The sequence below is a fragment of the Schistocerca americana genome, chromosome 6, assembly GCF_021461395.2.
Source record: "Schistocerca americana isolate TAMUIC-IGC-003095 chromosome 6, iqSchAmer2.1, whole genome shotgun sequence".
Lineage (NCBI taxonomy): Eukaryota > Metazoa > Arthropoda > Insecta > Orthoptera > Acrididae > Schistocerca > Schistocerca americana.
Genome location: NC_060124.1, coordinates 320,654,909 through 320,679,120, shown reverse-complemented (window position 1 = coordinate 320,679,120; position 24,212 = coordinate 320,654,909). Strand labels below are relative to the sequence as shown.

General features: G+C 42.0%; 1 protein-coding gene across 3 annotated transcripts in view; it reads right to left on the bottom strand.

The window, feature by feature from the left end:
- The window catches only part of LOC124619612 (sodium-coupled monocarboxylate transporter 1-like), a 212,021-nt gene that overhangs the window by 12,611 nt on the left and 175,198 nt on the right, over window positions 1–24,212 (bottom strand). For all 3 annotated transcript variants that reach the window (XM_047146115.1, XM_047146116.1, XM_047146117.1), the window contains exons 13-14: window positions 13,506–13,690; window positions 8,606–8,804 (exon numbers count right to left, since the gene is read on the bottom strand). In XM_047146115.1, the coding sequence (XP_047002071.1) occupies window positions 8,606–8,804; window positions 13,506–13,690 (384 nt within the window). The remainder of the gene's footprint in view (window positions 1–8,605; window positions 8,805–13,505; window positions 13,691–24,212) is intronic.

The window sequence follows — 24,212 nt, the reverse complement described above, 5'->3', positions numbered from 1 at the left end:
ATATTGACATAAGTACCATATTGGTATTGTTAGTAAAAATGAATGCAGATAATAAAGTCCAGTTCGATCAAATTTATCAAATTATCAAAAGAAAATCGAAATTGTCAGCTCAAAAAATGTAAACAATAAAGTAAGGACCAATTCACAGAAATTGGTCATTAAAAAGGAGCTCGACTAAATGATATCAATCAAAAAATTGATAGGTTAGATGGTCCAGGAGAGTCTAATGTGTAGAAGATAAATCGAGCTTAAATGTAACACTGAAGTTAAGAATATCAAAGATGAAGTGCCTGAAGATATGGAAAAAGAAAACTCCTTTCGAAAAATTGTATTTGGAAATAAGTATTGTTGACAAAAACGTAAATAGTCGAATATTGACTTTGGTAACTAATGTTCATATTAAACTGGCAATTATTGAAAGTAGTTTTGTCAAACAGGTGAAGAGAATAGAGAATACAGTCACAGACAATGTAATATTAAGTAAGAACAAAACCAGCACCCTAAAATGAAGTGGTTCTCGTTCTTCACAAAAAAGGTGAAAAATTGTCCAGTGATGTGGTTAATAGAAATCTTGTTAACAATGTTGGTACCATGTTTTGCAACATTTCAGTGAAAAACTTTTCAGGTGAAGGTAGTTTACATCTTGTAAATATTCTGCAGCATTGCAGAGATAATTTTGTGTCTAATATGATTCATATTATGAAAATTAAGTTTGTTAAGAAATTTCTAAAAACTGAAACATTAAGTTGCACTATTCAGTGTACTAATGATGGTACAACCTATACATATTTTGAAAAGGATTTATATTTAGGTTTTGATCAGAGACTGAACAAACTAGAATAAAAATTGAATTTTTCAATGGACCAAATTACAGAGATGGAAATTTTAGCATGAAACACTTTTGCAAAAATCAGCTTACAAAATTATTTCATTTGAGCAAATCTTTTGATGAAATCACCAAAATAGATGCCTTAAAAAGGAAGTTACCAGCTGAGGTGCAGCGGGACCTAGTCTATGGGCCAAACAACATCATAGACTGATATTTGAAATATATGGGTAAATTTGAAAAAAAAACAGGGAAAAACAACCATAACAAGCACACAGATTTCGAAAGAGGCAGTGTTCAAAATTGGCACATTAATAGTCACAACAGGAGGGAACATAATAACCACAATGTTAACAATTATCAGCAGAAGGAACATAATAGAGCAGATGGCAATAATTTTCATTCTGGAGAGCAACATGGTAATAGTTGGAACAGAAATTGGAATAGAAACAATAACAACAATGCAACGAAACAGGATGGGGTATTAATTCACAAAACAGAAAACTAACATTGGCCCCACTGCCAGGCTGCAAGTCAGGGACTTATGTAACAAATAACAAATGGACGATAAATGTCATTAATACTGACACACAACAAAAATGCTCTAGTGAAGTGGTCAGTAGCTATTTTAAAGATGTGTGTGACTTGTTAACATTAGATCTCTTGAGAAAGAACTATGTTAACCAGGTAAGGCTAAACATGTAAGTAAGGTAGGTGAGCACAGAGAAACTGGGAAAGTGGGTACAGAAGTAATTAGTTTATCAGAATTCTATCATGTGGTAGTGACTTGTTATTTGTCAAATATTGAAGTAACTGATTTTTGTGATACTTTTGGAATTCAGAACCTAGTGGAAGAATGAGGTAAGAAAAAAATGAATACTGCATTAATTGACAACAAATTAAGTGAAACTGGGTATTTAAACAGTAATGCAGTAGGAAATGATGTTGGTAATACACGCTGTGATATTGATGATTTTTGTGGTAATATTGACGACAGTAAATATAATGAACTGAAAGCAAGTGATGGTGAGTATAGTAATGAAGAATAATAGTATTCTGTTTGTTTCAAAGAAGAATTGGGGTAACCTATTAGTGAGGAAATGTGCAGTAGTATCAACGCTGCTGTATAGGTACCCAAGGGCACTAATGGAAATATCACAGACAATGAAACTCTTGATTTAATAAATGATAAGGAGTCATATATAGATTATCATACTAATTTGGTTACCACTTAAGACATAGAAAAAGGCGTCATTTTGGAGCATTACATGCCTAGAGGGACCTCTGTCACCAGTGCATCATACACAAATCTCCTAAAAAATCATCTGCGGCCTGCAATCAAATCAAAACGACGTGGATTGCTGTCAGCAGGTGTCCTTTTGCAACATGACAATGCAAGGCCCCACACTGCCCTACAACAGTTGTAACACAGACCTGCATTTTGAGTGTCTTCCTCATCCACCATACTCACCAGACCTTGCCCCAAGTGATTTCCATATGTTTGGGCCACTCAAAGACGCAATGGAAGGAAAGAAGTTCCATTCTGATGAAGAGGTTCGCCACGCGGTGCATGAGTGGTTGCGCAGACTACCAAAAGAATTTTTTTCTAAACGAATTTATGAACTTTGTATGCGCTGGAGGACGTTAATAATATGAATGAAAGTGAATCTTTCTCATATAATGTATGGTTAAATAGTGATGCTATTGAGAAAGATGAAAGACTTAGAAAGATGATTAAAAATCTGTGTTCAACTTTATTTCTGACTAGTGGCATACAATTAAATATGTTATCATAAGACAACTTAAAGATAAGTGCTGTTCTATATGAAACAAGTATGTGTACTCGAATTGATGAAATTCTCAGTGACAGTGATAATGTCTGTATTAATTTAAGGGAAGTGTGCCAAGGTAGTCAAAATGGTAAGTGATTTGGAGGCTTTAGTTTTGAAGGGATAGAAGATGACATGTTATGTGAAGATGTTAAGACTCATTAAAGTATTGTTTGTTGTCCATTCCTTAAAGTTAGGATCATGGGAAGGTAGCCAAACATCAGCAGTGCCTGGATCCTTAAATAAAAATTAAAACATATTAAGTTACATGTATAAGTACCTTTAATTGAAGTATAGATTAAAGGTGCAACAGAGAAACCTAGTAAAGTGGTTAAAGTTAGGGTTTAATAACTTTCACAATCGAGGAAGTAACTTTTACACATGGATGCTTAATAATTCAAGTTCTCAGTGAGGATCTTATTCTCGACATGTCAAGGATAGCTGGTGTGAATGCAGATTATTGTATTGATTATCAATGTACCTTATGGAGATTTTATGTGTACTAATTTTATGAAGTCAACTGTATCTTATGAAAATGAATCGTATGCAATTGTTAAAAGACAGTGGATTTGTAGATAAAGATATGCCAGAATTAGACACAGATGAAGGAGAATTTAAAGGACTCGCAGACACTAAGCTTTCAGATGAAAAAGGGTTAACTGATAACCAGAAACATGCATTAGAACCTTTGTTGTGGGAGTATAGGAGTATAGCTATGCGTTTCGTAATATTCCAGGCAGATTGAGAGGATATCAGAGTACTTTACAACTAAAACCACTCCAGTTATTTTTCATAAAGCCATATTGTGTGCCCATAGCTAAGAGAGTTCCAGTTGACAAGGAGTAGCTTAAGACATCACTGAGACAAGTGTTACCCCATACAACAACCCATTAGTCATTGTTTCAAAAGGAGTGAAGGAGTCAGGTTGGTACTGATTTCTAGGCATCTCAACCAGTATTGTACTGAGGACCAGATCACTCTGAAAACAATGGTGAACTTTTACATAAATTTAAAAATATTCAGATTATGTCTAGTTTGGATTTAACTTCTGGATTTCATCAGGTACCTTTAGATCCTGAATCTCTTAAAAATACTGGCGCTCTTTAGAATGGTAGACGTTACCAATCTGTGTAGTACCTATTGATTTGAACTCATGTGTAGCTGAATTTACAAGAGCATCTGATTCTGTACTTGGTCCAGATTGGGTAGGGAAACTTATTGTTTATGTAGATGACGTTTTGGTAACTGGACAAAGTTTGGAAGGTTATTTTGAATTATAGAAGCAGGTATGTGAAAAACTTAGGCAAGAAAGAATGACTCTGAAACTCGAAAAATGTGAATTTGCTGAACCTGAATTAAAATTCTTTGATCATGTAATCACTAGGGAAGGAAACTCAGAACTTCCAGATATAATTAAAGCAACTTCAGATTTTCCATCACTATGTATCAGAAAACAATTGAAACCATTTTATGGATTCTGCAGATTTTATCGAAAATTTGTGAGTGGAAAAAATTTAAATGTATCCTGTTTAAGCAATTTACTTGAAAAGAATATTTCTTGGGTTTGGACCCAAAAATGTCAGGAGGCATTTGGAAACATTAAGAAAGAACTGAATCATGAAAATTTGTTACACAAACTGGCTTCCAGCCTACCATTTTGTTTACACACAGATAGCAGGAACTAAAGTTTGGGAGCTGAACTATTTCAGGAAAAAAAAATTAATGAGAACTCATACATTACACAATTCCTTTTACAAGTGTAATGCTGTTATAACATTAGAAATCTTACACAGTTACAGAAAAATATTTATAGCTGTTTACTGCACATTTACTAAATTCAGAACCTATTTGTTGGCACATAAAATATTTGTATATTGAGACCACAATGCATTAAGCTACCTACAGAAATGTACACTACATCAGAATAGACTTCCCAGATGATGAATGTATATGTAACAATATGATTATGGAATTAAATATTCTAAATGTTCAGAAAATGTTGTTGCAGCTGCTTTGTCAAGGATGCCACTGGATGGGAGTAATGAAAATTTTGATCAAAATGAGGAAAAAAGAGTTAAAAATCAGATATATGAAGGGTATACATAATGACAAAATTATTAGGGAATTGTGTAACAAAATTATGAGGAACCAAAACAATGGTTCAAACTGTAGGTTAGTAATGAATTGCTTAGGCAAAAGACATTATTAAAAATTGGACAGATATTACAAAGTATTTAAACACTTTTCAGGAGAACAGATGGGGCTCTGATGACTGGAAGTTACTGTTGGGCAGAAGAGGTAGCTGGGAACTTGACTAAGTATATACATGAGAGTTATGGAAAATGTGCTATTCAAAAATGTATACAAGATCTACAAGAAAGTATTTATTTCTGTAAGATAGCTAAAAATGTTAGGAAAGAACTGTCTACTTGTGACAAGTGTTGGAGGCTGAAGGTATGTAACATAACTTGTCAAGGTGAGATGCAAAATATAGTACTGGAGAAACCTATGTATTCAGTTGCTGTGGATTTTTATGGAAGTTTACCAGAAAGTAAAAACGGTTATTGTTATATTTTTGCTTTGGTTGATGTTGTCTCGAAATATATAAAATTATATCCTGTCAGAAAAGCTGGAAATATGGAGATAATTGCTGAAATTGAAAAGGATTACTTAAAAAATGTAGAAAAACCTAGAGTCATTCTGTCAGACAATGGATCAGTTTCTATCAAAGTTTTGGAAGTCATTCATAGAAAAATCTGAAATCAAACGCATTTTAATTTCAGTTTATGATCCTTCATCCAATACAGCAGAGAACATATGCGTGAAATTAGTCTTTATGTTGCACATACTGTAGCCACAACCATCCTACATGGAATGAACACATCAGTGAGAGGTGGGTGGAAGTGGTGGACAGTGAGGAGTGGGAGGAGGAGATCGACAGACAGAGAGGGGGATAGACAGAGATGGATACAGACAGGGGGAGAAGGAGATGGACAGAGAGGGGTGGGTGTAGGTGGTGTACAATGAGAAGGGGGAAGAGGAGATGGGTAGAGAGGGGGCAGGAGGAGATGGGTAGAGATGAGAGAGTAAGAGAGGGACAGAGACAGGGGGAGGAAGTGATGGATTAATAGAAGATTGAAATAAACATATAGCCAGACAGCACTGGGTACTCAGCTAGCATAAACATAAGAAGGCTTTTTCACTTCACAAAAAAAACAACATAGAAAAGAAAAATACCCATAGAACCAAGCTGAAAATCTGACAAGAAAAAGACAGAAATTAAATAAAAATGTAACAGCAAAAAGTCTGTACCTAAGAAAGTACGATGGTGAGTCAAATGAAAACCTTAAATATTTTTTAAAATATTATTTATTGTGCAGAAGTGGTACAAAGCTGTATCACTCTTGAACATAATCTCCCCCACGCTTAATGCAAGTCCTCCAGCGCATACAAAGTTCATAAATTCGTTTAGAAAAAAATTCTTTTGGTAGTCTGCGCAACCACTCATGCACCGCGTGGCGAACCTCTTCATCAGAACGGAACTTCTTTCCTTCCATTGCGTCTTTGAGTGGCCCAAACATATGGAAATCACTTGGGGCAAGGTCTGGTGAGTATGGTGGATGAGGAAGACACTCAAAATGCAGGTCTGTGTTACAACTGTTGTACGGGCAGCGTGGGGCCTTGCACTGTCATGTTGCAAAAGGACACCTACTGACAGCAATCCACGTCGTTTTGATTTGATTGCAGGCCGCAGATGATTTTTTAGGAGATTTGTGTATGATGCACTGGTGACAGAGGTCCCTCTAGGCATGTAATGCTCCAGAATGACGCCTTTTTCGTCCCAAAAGAGACTCAGCATAACCTTCCCTGCTGATGGTTCTGTGCGAAACTTCTTTGGTTTTGGTGATGAGAAATGGCGCCATTCCTTGCTCGCTCTCTTCGTTTCCGGTTGGTGGAAGTGAGCCCAGGTTTCGTCCCCAGTAACGATTCTTGCAAGGAAGCCATCACTTTCTCGTTCAAAGCACCGAAGAAGCTTCACAAGCATCAACACGTCGTTCTCTCATTTCAGGAGTCAGCAGCCGTGGCACCTATCTTGCAGACACTTTGTGAAACTGGAGCACATCATGCACAGTGTGCTGTGCTGACCCATGACTAATCTGTAAACATGCTGCAATGTCATTCAGTGTCACTCGTCGGGTTTCCTTCACTATTGATTCAACTGTGGAGTCACAACTCGTTGTGCCTGACCTGGACGAGGAGCATCCTCTACTGAAGTCACACCATTTGCGAACTTCCTACTCCATTCGTAGACTTGCTGCTGTGACAAACATGCATCACCGTATTGAACCTATATTCGTCGATGAATTTCAATAGATTTCACACCTTCACTAGGCAAAAACGGAATAAAAAAAAAATGGTTCAAATGGCCCTGAGCACTATGGGACTTAACATCTATGGTCATCAGTCCCCTAGAACTTAGAACTACTTAAACCTAACTAACCTAAGGACATCACACAACACCCAGTCATCACGAGAAAATCCCTGACCCCGCCGGGAATCGAACCCGGGAACCCAGGCGCGGGAAGCGAGAACGCTACCGCACGACCACGAGCTGCGGACACGGAATAACAGAATGCTGTTCTTCCCTGGCGCAAGTCGCAATTGGGGCGGCCATCTTTATACTGATACTGCGACGGTATGTGTGCATCTGCACTGTGCTGCCACCTACAGGCCATTCTGCACTGTTTGTAGCACTCTTACCAACTTACAGGAAAACGGCGCGAAATTTCGATTTGTTATTACAAATTTAAGGTTTTCATTTGATACACCCTCGTACAAAAAATTTACCACATGTATATATGAACGATTTCGATGCTTTTTAAGTATCTCTCCGTTCCACAGAGGTTTACTCCGTATTAGTCAACACCCTGATGTTGCATCATGAGTGCTGATTATTAGTGTAAGTAGACTATTTAGGTTATTATGTTCGTAACGCCACGTAGCGCTCTGTATGAAAATCACTGACTGTGCTGTGTGCAGTCTATGGCTGATTAGCATTGTTATAATATTCACTATTGTAGTGTTGGGCAGTTGGATGTTAACAGCGCGTAGCGTTCCGCAGTTGGAGGTGAGCCGTCAGCAGTGGTGGATGTGGGGAGATGGTGGATGTGGGGAGAGAGATGGCGGAGTTTTGAGAGCGGATGATCTGGACGTGTGTCCATCAGAGACAGTAAATTTGTAAGACTGGATGTCATGAACTGATATACATATTATGACTTTTGAACACTATTAAGGTAAATACATGGTTCGTTCTTTATCAAAATCTTTCATTTGCTAACTGTGCCTATCAGTAGTTAGTACCTTCAGTAGTTAGAATCGTTTATTTAGCTGGCAGTAGTGGCGCTCGCTGTATTGCAGTTGTTTGAGTAACGAAGATTTTTGTGAGGTAAGTGATTCATGAAAGGTTTAGGTTATTGTTAGTCAGGGCCATTCTTTTGTAGGGATTATTAAAAGTCAGATTGCGTTGCGCTAAAAATATTGTGTGTCAGTTTAGTGTTGATCGGAATAAGTAAAGAGAGTAATGTCTGAGTACGTTCAGTTTTGCTCAGCTGTTTGAAAAGCAAATAATGTAAGAAGTTTAATCAGCACAGTCATTCATAAATTTTTCTAAGGGGACGTTTCATTAGCACCAAAAGGACAATAACACAGCGTTCATAGGTTATGCTCGTTCTTTCGGTTCTCTTGCATTCTTTTCAGTGGCGAATTGTCTGTGGAGGCTCTTTCGCATATGTTTGCTTCCATTGGTTCCAGTATGCACCGGGCTTAAAGTGCTCTCCATGGTTATGCAGAGAATGGAAAGCCGCACTGCTACTTGTTAGCAGCACACAAAATCTTTAGTAGGATCCGGAACGTAGTAACGGGCGAGGTTAGAGGGGCGTTCAGCGCTCACCTTGTAGTCGCGGTGCGGTGGCCCTGCTGGCAGCCAGCGACGCACCAGCGGGCTGAGGAGGCGCGGCTGTGGCCAGTGGGCGCGGCTGCTGCCCCAGCCCCCGGTGGCGGCGCTCACCGCCAGAGACACGGCGAGCGCCAGCAGCCAGCCCAGCGCCGTGTACCACACGTGCGACACAGCGAACACCGGCCACACCCAGCTGTGGGCACGAGGCACCAGACTCCGTGACTATGCAGCCAAGCAGCAGGATCAGGGCGTGAGGGGGTGAGGTGACTGGGAACGTCAGATGCGGAACCAGGAGGAGGTCGGGGGTGTCGCAGTCAGGACCCTGCCTCTTCCCCCCAACCGCAAGCAATCGGCATTACTAATTGGCTGATGAAATCACTTGGTCACCTGACTCCAGATACAAGTTACAAACCTAACAGCGTCCAAAGGCAACAGAAATTTTATTTTTAGTACTTAATATGATTATTATGTATAATTTTACTTTAGATTAGATTTGCTTTCATTCCAATTGAACCGTAGTGAAGAGGTCCTCCAGGTTGTAGAACATGTCAGAAAAACAGCTCCATATGACAAATATTTACAACTCAAACAAATCAGCTAATGTACCATTCCACAGGTCCCAAGTGGAATGATCGTCATTTTTTAATGAACACTATATGAAAGGATCATTTTACAAATACTAATGCACTGGATTTAAAATAAAGTTTTTTTGAATATTTATAATGTAATAAACGTGTAATACAACTACTATAATACTTATTTACAATGAACACATTACTGCACTGAAATGGCGCAGAAGTTAGATTGTACTTACACACACACACACACACACACACACACACACACACACACACACACAAACACACTTATTTTCAATGAACACATTACTGCACTGAAATTGTGCAGAAGTTATATATATATATATATATATATATATATATATATATATATATGTGTGTGTGTGTGTAAGTACAATCTAACTTCTGCACCATTTCAGTGCAGTAATGTGTTCATTGTAAATAAGTATTATATATATATATATATATATATATATATATATATATATATATATATATCAGTTGGTTCTACTGAGAAATTCATCAATGAAGTAGAAGGAGTTGGCCACCAATAAATCTTTTAGGCTTCTCTTAAACTGAATTTCATTGGTTGTTAAGCCTTTTATGGCTGCTGGCAAGTTATTGAAAATGTGTGTTTCTGAATAATGCACACCTTTTAGTACAAGACTAAGTGACTTTAAATCCTTGTGAAGATTATTCTTATTTCTAGTCTTGATTCCATGACTTGAGATGATGGTTTGAAAAAGTGATATATTTTTAATGAAAAATTTCATTAAAGAATAAATGTATTGGGAAGCAGTAGTTAGTAGCCAATATGATTATTCTACTTAAAGTCTGTAACATTTCACCTGATTGTTATTAACAAGAATGAAGTTTAAGCCATTTTAACATTTCACCTGATTGTATAAACGAGTATGAAGTTTAAGCTGTTGTAACTTGTCAAAAATCGGGTTTATATGCCACCTGGAGTACATACACATGTATTCGACACCTCAAAACAAACACCTCCAAATCCTTTAAATAATTATTCTGTAATAATGTTGTTACGATGTATATTCCTTATACTTTGTGATTATGTCTTCTCTTCTGCTATACGAACCTTGCACCCAGCAGATTCCAAACGCCATATTTGTTTACAAATATGACAATATACACGTGATGTGTTACGACAGCGAAAGGAACATGTGACCACTTGAGGTACTCTATTTTACTTATTTTATGTTTACCGTTAGATATCAGTTTAATTTTTTGTCAGAAGAAACCCAAAACCGTGTTCTGAAATAATGTCTTGTTTCTCCACTAGACAGTGCCATAAGTTCCGCCAAAAAATCGTAACACAACACACACACAAATGTCATACTAACTAATATAAATCAACTCGATGATGGAAGTTTAAATCTTTGAAACGCGTCGTGGAAATAAATAAAACGGTGACTGGTAACAGTAAAGTTGTTGTTTCATTTAATGTCAATAACAGTCACGGTAAAGCCTAACCTAATCAGGCAATGACGCTAGGGGTGTAACACTACCACAGGCTACTGTAGACTGCCATAAGAATGTGTAGACTACGGTAGCTTTACTAATAGCTTAGGTCAGATAAGGTCATACACGTTACCTGTACGTTATGTGTGTTGCATATCTGTCAGGCATTATCTCATAACGATCGCTTTCTTTATATATGCGATCAGTGTCTTACTAGATATTCCTAAAAGCCAGAAACAGTGACCACCTAGAACCTGAGTGCGGATACATAAAAGGCCAGATAACCAAAGGAACATTCTCGTTCTACATAGTTATCTTACTGCTTGTTACTTAAATGTAACTAGTATTTGTAGCAAAATAGAATTGTAAATGTTTAATTCAGATTTTATTCGAAGTCTGTTAGTTTTTAACGTGAAACAGAGAATGCTATAGTAAAAATAAATAAAACAACACACACATACTATATAGCGCTTGAAAACGCTGTTCTCTCAGCAAAAATGTAAAATAAAAAGACACCATAAAACAAAAATATACCAAACACCGCTTCAATACTTCGTCAAAATTACGTAAAACATGATTCTGTTGTTTATACTCGTAAATAACAGGAACTCTTTACTTCGACCACGACCGTTATTTTTTATTCAGCAAAACCTTGATCATGATCAGTGTCAAGAGTTTCCTGTTATTATTGAAAAATGTGATTCAGTTTCTTTTCTGCAAGGATAGAAAATACACAATGAACTAATACTAAATGATGTACGATTGTAATTACGTGCAAAACAAATAACCAAACAAACAAAAAAAGAAAGAGAAGTCGTCGGCTCCCAGTTTCTCTATTACATATACATTTATGTTTCCCCTATCAATGCTATCATTACTGCCGGTAATCATACCATTTACTACGTTATTTGTGTAGTGTGCCAAAACCACCGAACTGAAATTTTGGCAGATCAACTCTAACTGACAAAATTTATTTGGAAAGGCGCAATTTCAGATTTGTTCATTTGGCTGCCTATCCGCAGGTGCAAAATACACTACTGGCCATTAAATTTGGTACACCAAGAAGAAATGCAGATGATAAACGGGTCTCCATTGGACAAATATATTATACTAGAACTGACATGTGATTACATTTTCACGCAATTTGGGTGCATAAATCCTGAGCAATCAGTCCCCAGAACAACCACCTCTGGCCGTAATAACGGCGTTGATACGCCTGGGCATTGAGTCAAACAGAGCTTGGATGGAGTGTAAGGTACAGCTACCCATACACCTTGAACATGATACCACAGTTCATCAGGAGTAGTGACTGGAGTATTGTGACGAGCCAGTTGCTCGGTCACCATTGACCAGACGTTTCCAATTGGTGCGGGATCTGGAGAATGTGCTGGCCATTTTCTGTATCCAGAAAGACCCGTACAGGACCTGCAACATGCGGTCGTGCATTATCCTGCTGAAATGTAGGGTTTCGCAGGGATCGAATGAAGGGCAGAGCCACGGGTCGTAACACACCTGAAATGTAACGTCCACTGTTCAAAGTGCCGGTTAAAGGCGCTTCAGTCTGGAACCGCGTGACTGCTATGGTCGCAGGTTCGAATCCTGCCTCGGGCATGGATGTGTGTGATGTCCTTAGGTTAGTTAGGTTTAATTAGTTCTAAGTTCTAGGCGACTGATGACCTCAGAAGTTAAGTCGCATAGTGCTCAGAACCATTTGAACCATTTTTTGTTCAAAGTGCCCTCAATGCGAACAAGATGTGAACGAGACGTGTAACCAATGGCACCCATACCATCACGCAGGGTGATACGCCAGTATGGTGATGACGAATACACGCTTCCAATGTGCGTTCACCGCGATGACGCCAAACACGGCTGCGACCATCATGACGCTGTAAACAGAACCTCGATTCATCCGAAAAAATGACATTTTGCCATTCGTGCACCCAGGTTCGTCGTTGAGTACACCATCGCAGGCACTCCTGTCTGTGATGCAACGTCAACGGTAACCGCAGCCATGGTCTCCTTGCTGATGGTCCATGCTGCTGCAAACGTCGTCGAACTGTTCGAGCAGATGGCTGGTGTCTTGCAAACATCCCCATCTGTTGACTCAGGGATCGAGACGTGGCTGCACGCCATGCGGATAAAATGCCTGTCATCTCGACTGCTAGTGATACGAGGCCGTTGAGATCCAGCACGGCGTTCCATATTACCCTCCTGAACCCACCGATTCCATATTCATCTAACAGTCATTGGATCTCGCCCAACGCGAGCAGCAAGGTCGCAATACGATAAACCGCAATCGCGATAGGCTACAATCCGACTTCTATCAAAGTCGGAAACGTGATGGTACGCATTTCTCCTCCTTACACAAGGCATCACAGCAACGTTTCACCAGGCAACGCCGGTCAACTGCTATTTGTGTATGAGAAATCGGTTGGAAACTTTCCTCATGTCAGAACGTTGTAGGTGTCGCCACCGGCTCAACCTTGTGTGAATGCTCTGAAAAGCTAATCATTTGCATATCACAGCATCTTCTTCCTGTCGGTTAAATTTCGCGTCTGTTGCACGTTATCTTCGTGGTGTAGCAATTTTAATGGCCAGTAGTGTAATTCGACTCGAGAACACGGAGCAGAGAGTTAACAAACGCGAAGACAGCACAATCTAGAGGCGCAGTCTAACCATTAACCGGCCTTCCTTTGCCAGTGAGAAATTGATATGTAGCAACAACATGCACGAAATTCCCTGTGGCTCTATGATTATCGTGGGAGACGCACGTTCCAATGCTAGGGAAGTGATTAGGAGTCTCTAAACGCAGTGGTTAGGAGACATGTTCTCACCTGCTGCGGTAATCCACAGGCACGGCGACGGAGCCGTTGTTGACGCGGTCGAACTCGTAGAGGCAGCCCTCGGTGGAGAAGGGCTTGGTGGCGAAGCGGATGTCCCCACTGGCCTGGTACGCCTGCGCGCCCAGGATCAGCCACGACATGAGTCCGGCACCACCCAACCCTCCCGCCAGCGCCCCCTGTGACAGACGATGCCCTTTCACTCATCGCGCACACATTCCGTCATCTTACTTCGACTCACATTCCGTTCAATAAACTAGTAAAGAAGTGGTGAGACAACGAGCACTTACCAACTTATTGTTAATTGTGATCCACCAACTAGTACCAACGCAACGTATTACACTCGAGGGCATTTGAAATGCACACTTACCAAGAGGCACCTAACACAGCCTTTGCCCTGAGGACCACAATGGAGCGTAATGGCATAGACTCAAAGAGAAACCCAAAATATTGCATCCATCCAGATCCATAACAGCTCATTGCACGCCCACAGCGACGATGCGTCCCTGTCTTATACACATCGCTGTAATGGCACAGATTCAATACTTAAAGGATCGAGTCTACTCTTAAGCTGTCGGTACATGGGAGGAGGCACTAACGTTGACGTGCACGCAGACGGGATGTCCAACGTCACGAGACACACCGCCGCCGGCACACGGGACGAGCTTGCTAACGTGATTTGGCACTGCCAGCGCTCTCTAGGCGAGCTGTCGGCTCTCAAACAATACAGTTTGTTCACGGAAATGGACGCCCGCAAAATTTGTACGTTAGCTCTATTAAAGCGCACGTCTCCTACCTTGTCCATATGCTAGTCGTGTTGTTCTGTGTGTAGTATACACAAATAAAAGCTTCAGTAATCTTGAACATGTAACAAGACGAAAAGGAAACATACATGTCCTGATCACTGGGGACTTCAGCTTATAAAAATTCACCAAATCTGACAAACTGACTGCTGAGAGAGAACGCACTAATACACTCCTGGAAATTGAAATAAGAACACCGTGAATTCATTGTCCCAGGAAGGGGAAACTTTATTGACACATTCCTGGGGTCAGATACATCACATGATCACACTGACAGAACCACAGGCACATAGACACATGCAACAGAGCATGCACAATGTCGGCACTAGTACAGTGTATATCCACCTTTCGCAGCAATGCAGGCTGCTATTCTCCCATGGAGACGATCGTAGAGATGCTGGATGTAGTCCTGTGGAACGGCTTGCCGTGCCATTTCCACCTGGCGCCTCAGTTGGACCAGCGTTCGTGCTGGACGTGCAGACCGCGTGAGACGACGCTTCATCCAGTCCCAAACACGCTCAATGGGGGACAGATCCGGAGATCTTGCTGGCCAGGGTAGTTGACTTACACCTTCTAGAGCACGTTGGGTGGCACGGGATACATGCGGACGTGCATTGTCCTGTTGGAACAGCAAGTTCCCTTGCCGGTCTAGGAATGGTAGAACGATGGGTTCGATGACGGTTTGGATGTACCGTGCACTATTCAGTGTCCCCTCGACGATCACCAGTGGTGTACGGCCAGTGTAGGAGATCGCTCCCCACACCATGATGCCGGGTGTTGGCCCTGTGTGCCTCGGTCGTATGCAGTCCTGATTGTGGCGCTCACCTGCACGGCGCCAAACACGCATACGACCATCATTGGCACCAAGGCAGAAGCGACTCTCATCGCTGAAGACGACACGTCTCCATTCGTCCCTCCATTCACGCCTGTCGCGACACCACTGGAGGCGGGCTGCACGATGTTGGGGCGTGAGCGGAAGACGGCCTAACGGTGTGCGGGACCGTAGCCCAGCTTCATGGAGACGGTTGCGAATGGTCCTCGCCGATACCCCAGGAGCAACAGTGTCCCTAATTTGCTGGGAAGTGGCGGTGCGGTCCCCTACGGCACTGCGTAGGATCCTACGGTCTTGGCGTGCATCCGTGCGTCGCTGCGGTCCGGTCCCAGGTCGACGGGCACGTGCACCTTCCGCCGACCACTGGCGACAACATCGATGTACTGTGGAGACCTCAAGCCCCACGTGTTGAGCAATTCGGCGGTACGTCCACCCGGCCTCCCGCATGCCCACTATACGCCCTCGCTCAAAGTCCGTCAACTGCACATACGGTTCACGTCCACGCTGTCGCGGTATGCTACCAGTGTTAAAGACTGCGATGGAGCTCCGTATGCCACGGCAAACTGGCTGACACTGACGGCGGCGGTGCACAAATGCTGCGCAGCTAGCGCCATTCGACGGCCAACACCGCGGTTCCTGGTGTGTCCGCTGTGCCGTGCGTGTGATCATTGCGTGTACAGCCCTCTCGCAGTGTCCGGAGCAAGTATGGTGGGTCTGACACACCGGTGTCAATGTGTTCTTTTTTCCATTTCCAGGAGTGTATTTACAAGTGGTTCAAATGGCTCTACGCACTATGGGACTTAACAAAAGGCCGGCCTGAGTGGCCGAGCGGATCTAGGCGCTACAGTCTGGAACCGAGCTTCCGCTACGGTTGCAGGTTCGAATCCTGCCTCGGGCATGGATGTGTGTGATGTCCTTAGGTTGGTTGGGTTTAAGTAGTTCTACGTTCTAGGGGACTGATGACCTTAGAAGTTAAGTCCAATAGTGCTCAGAGCCATTTGAACTATTTTTTGCGGAGGGAAGGGTTCAAATGGCTCTGAGCACTATGGGACTTAACTTCTGAGGTCATCAGTCCCCTAGAAATTAGAACTACTGAAACCTAACCAACCTAAGGACGTCACACACATCCATGCCCGAGGGAGGATTCGAACCTGCGACCGTAGAACCGCGTGGTTCCGGACTTAAGCGCCTAGAACCGCTCGGCCACCGCGGCCGGCCTGTTATTTACATAATGTTAAGTATTGCACAAATGATTTCTATTAATTTAGTAAGAAATTCCAACAACCTTTTCGAAAACGTAAGATGAAAAAGAAAAAATTAGATGTAACATAACCTGAACCTATATCGATCTAATCTCTGCACTACAATATAGGCTACGCTGTACCTCTGTCAGAAGAGACTTTGGAGTTTACTTATAGTCTCCTATAGGCTTTAGTCGACGTTTTGTTATCAACTTGCATTTATTTATAAGAATCATAAGAACCCATAAGAAGAACGACTCATTTTTCATAAACCTTTAATCTGCCGTTGCCTTAAAACTGCTTACTCTGGTAACACGCGAGTTATAACGTGATAATAACCAAATACGACAGTTTTTAAATCAGATTTCGCGTAGTCTCGTTACAACAAGTCGTACCAATAACGATTCGTTCTCGAGACATTTAGTGCGCTGGAGCTTAGAAACAGGGGATGTTAACGTGTGACACAGAAGCCACCGAATATGAGCTTCAACTGAACAAGACAAGTACAATATGGCGTCTTGCTTTCTGCGGGCATTAAGTTTTCTGCTTGTTACGTAGGGAGCGTTCTCGTTTCCTACTTGTTCTACTTTGCGTGACATTTCGCCGAAATATCGCAGAACTTACTTCGTGTTTCACGTGACGAAATGGCTTCTCAACTTGAACTGGAAGGCAGTGACGTCACAAAACTCGCAGAGCGTCACGTCAGCGTTAGCTAACTCGTCTCATGTGCCGACGGCCTTATGCTTCTTTCCCTCAGCGAAGCTACATCACCGACGGGGATGCCCCATTGTTCTAGAACGGTGCCTGGAGATGGTCTGTTGCGAAGGAGAGAGTCACTCAAACCGCTGCAAGGCAGATCCCTGGTGCTTGCGATTCCCGCAATCGCGTATAAAAGTGAAGTGTTTTTAGGAAAGATTGTACAAAGTCGCGCCAGACCCATCAAGCAAGTAGACGCATATGTGTGAGAACAAAGTGAGAATTTTGAAGCCCAGGATTAACTTCGTATCGTGTATCATGTATCGTGGCGATCGCACAGTAAAAAATCGGCAATTTAAACTCATACAAGCTCGCGACAGGTGAGTGACAGTAATTGTAATGTCAGTGCACTCGGAACAAGTAGGGACGTGACACTTGAATTTAAAGCGGAATAAATTAACTGTGCCATATGAAAATGTTCACATATTATAACCTCTTCATTACTATTGGAATATTTTGTAAAGGAATGAGTTATAGAACACTGTGGCACAAGGGACAGGGTATGTGTCGTAGTCTCGCGGTGAGGACCTTATTATCGGTGCATGTATCTTGGAAGTAAGTGCGTCATCGAAAATTGGTTGCTTATGACTGTCCCATGCTCAATTTTCCCAACAGCCAGATTATAGCAAGTAACAATCAACTAAAATTAATAAATAGAACGGGTGGCGGATTACACTGTCTGTTCAAAAAGTTCTGAGACTGATTTTTTACTTGGTGTATAAGGGACGTCAGAGCCGAATCACTTGCACAACTGTAAATAACAGCCGCGCGGGATTAGCCGAGCGGTCTGAGGCGCTTCAGTCATGGACTCTACCTCTGGTCCCAGCGGAGGTTCGAGTCCTCCCTCGGGCATGGGTGTGTGTGTTTGTCCTTAGGATAATTTAGGTTAAGTAGTGTGTAAGCTTAGGGACTGATGACCTTAGGAGTTAAGTCCCACAAGATTTCACACACATTTGAACATTTGTTTTGTAAGGAACAGACGTACGTTCGATTAAGCAAAGAAGGAAGATTTGAGTTTAACTATCCGTCGACATGGGGGTCATTAGAGTGGGAACACAAGCTCGAAATGTTTTAGGGATGGGAAAGGAAATCGGCCGTTCCTCTTCAGAGGAACCATCCCTGCACTTGACTGGAGCAATTTAGGGAAATGACGGGGAACCTAAATCTGGATGGCCGGACGCGGATTTGAACCTCGCCCTCTCGCGTGGGAGAGCAGTGTACTAATGACTGCGCCAACTCGCTCGGTCGTGGAGCTCAGCTGTTTTTTGGATTACAGTTCTCCGCGACCGCTGGCGCACTCTGTCGTCTTCGATCAGAACAAATCGTGGAGACGATGGGGTCCCTTGCATTGTCCGACTGGTTGCCACTGTCACGGTTCGTCAATCTTTCCGCCAGGCGTTTTTCCATAGATTCTTTATCAACGGAGAGCCAGAAAGATGCTGCTGTGGTCATAAGCATAGTTCCGCCATACTCCACCGAATGTTCAATTTAAGAGCTGTCTTTGGCAATAGCGGACTTGCTTGGTTGCAAAGGCAAGTGCAACGTTGATGAACAGTGCGGCCTTTTTTCACAGAGCATGTGGTCTGACCTCTGTAAGCCATACAATACTACAAGATATTTCGTAAATTCTGGCATTCCGCAATAACAAGTCGTCCTTCACTGATCTTAAAAGCTCTACAATTTCAGATGGTGGACGGAAAACAACTTTCGCCTGAAACTTACAGAGGATTCTTGCTACTTTAAACGACACGTGAACTTCCCCTTTGAAAATTATGAATGACTGTGCTGGTAAACTCCTACGTTATTTGATTTTCAAACAGCTGAGCGAAACTGAATGTAGACAGTTCTCACTTTACTTATTCTGATTATCACTAAACTGAGGCCGCCGGAGTGGCCGAGCGGTTCTGGGCGCTACAGTCTGGAACCGCGCGACCGCTACGGTCGCAGGTTCGAATCCTGCTTCGGGCATGGATGTGTCTGATGTCCTTAGCTTAGTTAGGTTTAAGTAGTTCTAACTTCTAGGGCACTGATGACCTCAGATTAAGTCCCATAGTGCTCAGAGCCATTTGAACCATTTGAACTAAACTGACACACAATATTTTTTAGCGCAACGCAATCTGACGTTCAATAACCCCTACAAAAGGAATGGCCCTAACAATAACCTGTACCTTTCATGAATCACTTACCTCACAAAAATCTTCGTTACTCGAACTACTGGTCCGCAGCTTGTGGTCTCGCGGTCGAGTTCTCGATTCCCGAGCCACAAGGTCCCGGGTTCGATTCCCGGCGGGGTCAGGGATTTTCACCTGCCTCTAGATGACTGGGTGTTTGTGTTGTCCTCATCATTTCATCATCATTCACGAAAGTGGCGAGTTTCGACTGAGCAAAGGTTGGGAATTTGTACGAACGCTGATAACCGCACAGTTGAGCGCCCCACAAACCAAACATCATCATCATAATCGAATTACTGCAATACAGCGACCGCCAATACTGCCACCTAAATAAAAAATGGCTCTGAGCACTATGCGACTTAACTTCTGAGGTTATCAGTCGCCTAGAACTTAGAACTAATTAAACCTAACTAACCTAAGGACATCACACACATCCATGCCCGAGGCAGGATTCGAACCTGCGACCGTAGTGGTCGCTCGGCTCCAGACTGTAGCGCCTAGAACCGGACGGCCACTCCGGCCGGCAGCTAAATAAAAGATCCTACCTACTGAAGGTACTAACTACTGATAGGCATAGTTAGCAAATGAAAGACTTTGATAGAGAACAAACAATGTATTTTATATATACAATTTTGTGACATCCAATTAAACAAATTTACTCTTTCTGGCGGACACACATCCAGATCGTTTGCTCAAAACTCTGGCATCTCTCTTCCCACATTCACCACTGCTGGCGGCTCACCTTCAACTGCCTGACACTAGGCGCTGTTCAACTCCAACTGCGCAACACTACACAATCGTATATACCAACAATGAGGCCAACCAGCCACATACTGCACACATCAGCGATTTTCATACAGACCATTACGTGGTGTTACCAACATAAAAAGCTAAACAGCCTACTTACACATTTTGCACACGAAATGAAGAAAAGCTAAAGATCTTGCCGGCATGTTCCCATTATTCACTTCGTGATTAATCACATCGACGAATATGCAAATGATTAGTGGTGCAATTCTCTGTGTCATATTCAACGGACACCAGAGTTAATTGGTGATATTCGTGTTTTTGTTGTTACCAAGCCTGGTAGGATAAATGCGCGGCATGGACTGCATCGGATTTTCAGTGGTCACTATGAAGGACACGGTAATACCGGGTACTAGTGTGGAACAGCACTATTAACACCTCACGTAGATAGAGAGGCGTCATTGTGGGTAGCTGGCAGGCTGGTCGAGTCGAGCAATATCCAGATATGTGGGGCATTCGGATGTGACAATGGCTCATTGTTGCACTGCATGAGAACGTGAGCTCAGGTTTCTTCAATTTTTCGGCGAATCACGTCGAACAACAAAATGAAGGATCGCGGTATTATGCACGAAGCTCATCAGAACCCCTTTACATCCACGCCTTTCATCCTCGACGAAGTAAGGGACTCCTTGCAACATTTCGTGCCATACCACACTATTGACTGAAGACCAGCACTAGCTAGAGAATAACCGTCCCACACGCAGGCTGTCGTTAACACGACAACACAAATGGCCGCTTTCAGAGTGTTGCCATGAACGGGAAGCATGGACTGCTGATGAACAGCGTCGCACTGTGCTCAGCAATGAATCACGGGTCTGGACTATACCGGGTGAGCATCTTCGGCGAGTATTTAGGCATTCAGGCGAAAGAGGTTCCATTCTTCCAATGCTTTGGCGTCATGGTGAAAGGAGCCGCCGTATATGACTTCAGGCTACGGCTGATAATGGTTGAGGGAATTTTCACAACATGTAAGGTGTCAGGCAAATCCAACACCTTCCATGAAAACCCTGACATGATAAGCAAATCCAGCAGTATGTCACATAGCTCCGAATAAATCGTGACATTAAATTAACCAAAGTAATACGAGTAACGAGTGAGCAAATGGAATACCACAGACTAACACAAGAATGCCTAAATGCAAGTCATTCCTTCCCACCGTGAGACAGACGCAGTTCCGAGGGGAGAAACGAGAACGGAAGCCGAGAGCAGAACCGTGTTAAGCTAGAAGGCCCTACGGTAAGAGACGGACACCCACGTCACCAGCCAGCCGCCAGGACCACCCGCCAGCCCATGTTAAATGATAGAGCCCTCCAGAAGAACAGTATAGATCTTACGATAACACGAAAAGGGCCACACCAGCTGCAAGTTTTAGCGTGAGACTTTTTCGCGTCTCTGTTACTTTGCAAACGTTAAAAACATTGCCCCACCACGAAAAGTATAACGTTTCTCATTGGATAGACAGAATTTTTGTAGGCAGAGCTTAAGGTTAACATTGAGACCCTGATTGGTCAGATGAAAACACAGCCAGATAGTTTTTTTTAAAACCAACTTCGGTAAATTGTAGTAAGGAAAAGTTAGGAGAGAGTCGCTTTCGAGACGGCGAGCTGTATGGAGCTGCGCCGCCCGCCGCTCCCTGACACTGCCTAACCAACGACAAGATAATGAACGCACGCGATGCCGCATAACAGCGCATAAAGCTTCACTCAGAACTGCAGAAGTCTCATCTGTTACACCCCCTTTTTGCGTAGTACTAGTGTCGATCGTCAATTAAAGCTCATGGTATTCACATTTGCTACGTAAGTTAAAATCTGAAACGCGATGATTTTTCTGTTATATAATTATTGAGAAGCCACATCAGCCACTGTAATTTACGACAAGTTATATAAGTAATTAAAGATAATTGAGGGTCACTGTAGACCATTTTGATAGTTTTCTCTTTTGTGAAACTTAATTTAAACCTAGATTATAGATGTGATATGGCATAGGTCATCCTTCGATCCATTGTAGAACTTGGAAACCCACTCAGGGAATATTCGTTCACATTTTTGTTGAACGCAGTTGGTTTTTATCGTCCTGTATCAAAATATTTCCTTTTATCAATAGTGCAATTTATAAACAATGTTTTGTGAGTAGAATAAAATTTCCAATGGTAAACGTAACTGCTTTTTCAACGTTATTTTACCAGCTAACTAAAAATAGGAAAGCCTTGAACTCCTTCCACTAAATTTAGTTAGTATTAAGATTCTAGCTAACTAAAAATAGGAAAGCCTTGAACCCCTTCCACTAAATTTAGTTAGTATTAAGATTCTTTTACAGGGAGTGCAGTGGAGCTGACGCTGAAATCATTAAGTATTTGATTATATCATCGCTAGTCTCACTGAACTCTTCTGAACTCTACATGTCATGTGTGGTCTGGCGTCTCCTTACCAGCAACAGGTCCCAGGTTCAAACTAGTCAATTCCCTAAAAAACACGCTCAGAGTGTCGTTGCGCGGAAGTGGTAGGGAGACACGACTTAGAAAAAATAGACACCAAGTAGAATGTTAGAAACACAACGGTGTGTTATGGACATCCTACATGTGCTATCTCTCAAGTGATATTATCGTGGTGCCATTTTCCAACATGACAATGCTTGTCCACACAGGACATGAATGAATGAAATGTCTACATGTTATTGAAGTATTCCCATAACAAGAACCCCAAATCTGTACCCAGTGGAACACATTGCAACCAGCTCGGACACCAACTTCGTCCCAGTGTCAGGATCCATCAAGGACCAGTCATCAAAGTCTTGGATCAGCTGGCAGAGGTACATTTCCCAGCCGAATTAGTGCATGAATATAGGCCAGAGGGGTTGCAACGTCATACTGATAAGTGTGCTGATACTGTCAATATGACTCGATTTTGCAATCAGTGAAATAACATCACGTACCCTCTCAACCCAAGAAAATTCATTGTTTTTCCTGCTCCCCTTCTGGTGCTTCACGTTTCTTCTCAGACATTCTGCAGTGGGTAACGGGTATAAGTACAGAATCAGGGTGTTGGTTGTTTTTCTCCACGTCGAACGGTCTTCCTGCAAACATGTCACATAATATAGTAGTGATGTTTTCACGCAATATACTACCTGGTGTTTCCTGCACGGTCATAACGCCTATTAGCATCCACACTTCAACACCTGACTTAGGGGAAAATAAAGATTATGGCTTGCTCTTGCCACACATACTTCGAGGTACTAACTAACCTAAAAGCATAGTACACCCAACAGCTGTAGTTATTAGTCTGCAAATTAAGTAAGTACTGATGTAATGTTCAGTACACCGTCCTCACTCATTTATAGAAATATCTGCACTTATACCTATCACAACATGTACATACATATCCGATCTTTGTCAAACGTTTTATTTCTGTGAACAGATTACAAAAATATAATGTAGCTGACTACTGTATTCGTATCTGTGCCCAATTTAGATTCATTAGAGGCAAGGGCAGATCATTTTTACTCCTGGTATTGCACTGGTGAATATCTCTATTACTCTTAAATTGCAGTGGATTGTTGACAACGCAATTTATAAGGTAATAAATATTCTGTAAGGTGTCTTCAATATTTTCAGTTGTTTAAATAGATATCTGGAAGATGTTTGTGTGCAAGCTGCGTGAATAATTGTAATTGGTTTCTTCTGGGTAATGAATACTTTTTGCCTAACTGATAAATTACCCAAGAATACTTTCCAGTGGGAGTGTAATGAGGCAAAATATGTAGAAAAGTCTAACGTACTGATTTCTAGCACCCTGCCATTGAGATGTATATATGTAAGTATATAGCTAACCATTAGAAGTGAGGTTTTTTGGTGATTCGAACGTGCAATTACAGAATTTCTGAGCTCGTGTAAATTCGCTCCAAGTATGAAAATCCAGCTAGGTTTGATAAGTGACTGACAAGGTAGTTTCCCTAGTCTGAAAACTGCCGGGGGCGTGTAGGAGAGCTTTCAGTGACGCCTGGCTTGTCTTACAATCCTCCTCAAATTCAATAAACAGTGCTACAAGTTTTTAAAGAAGTAAGTTTCCTATGTCAGACAATTTTTTTTTATTTTA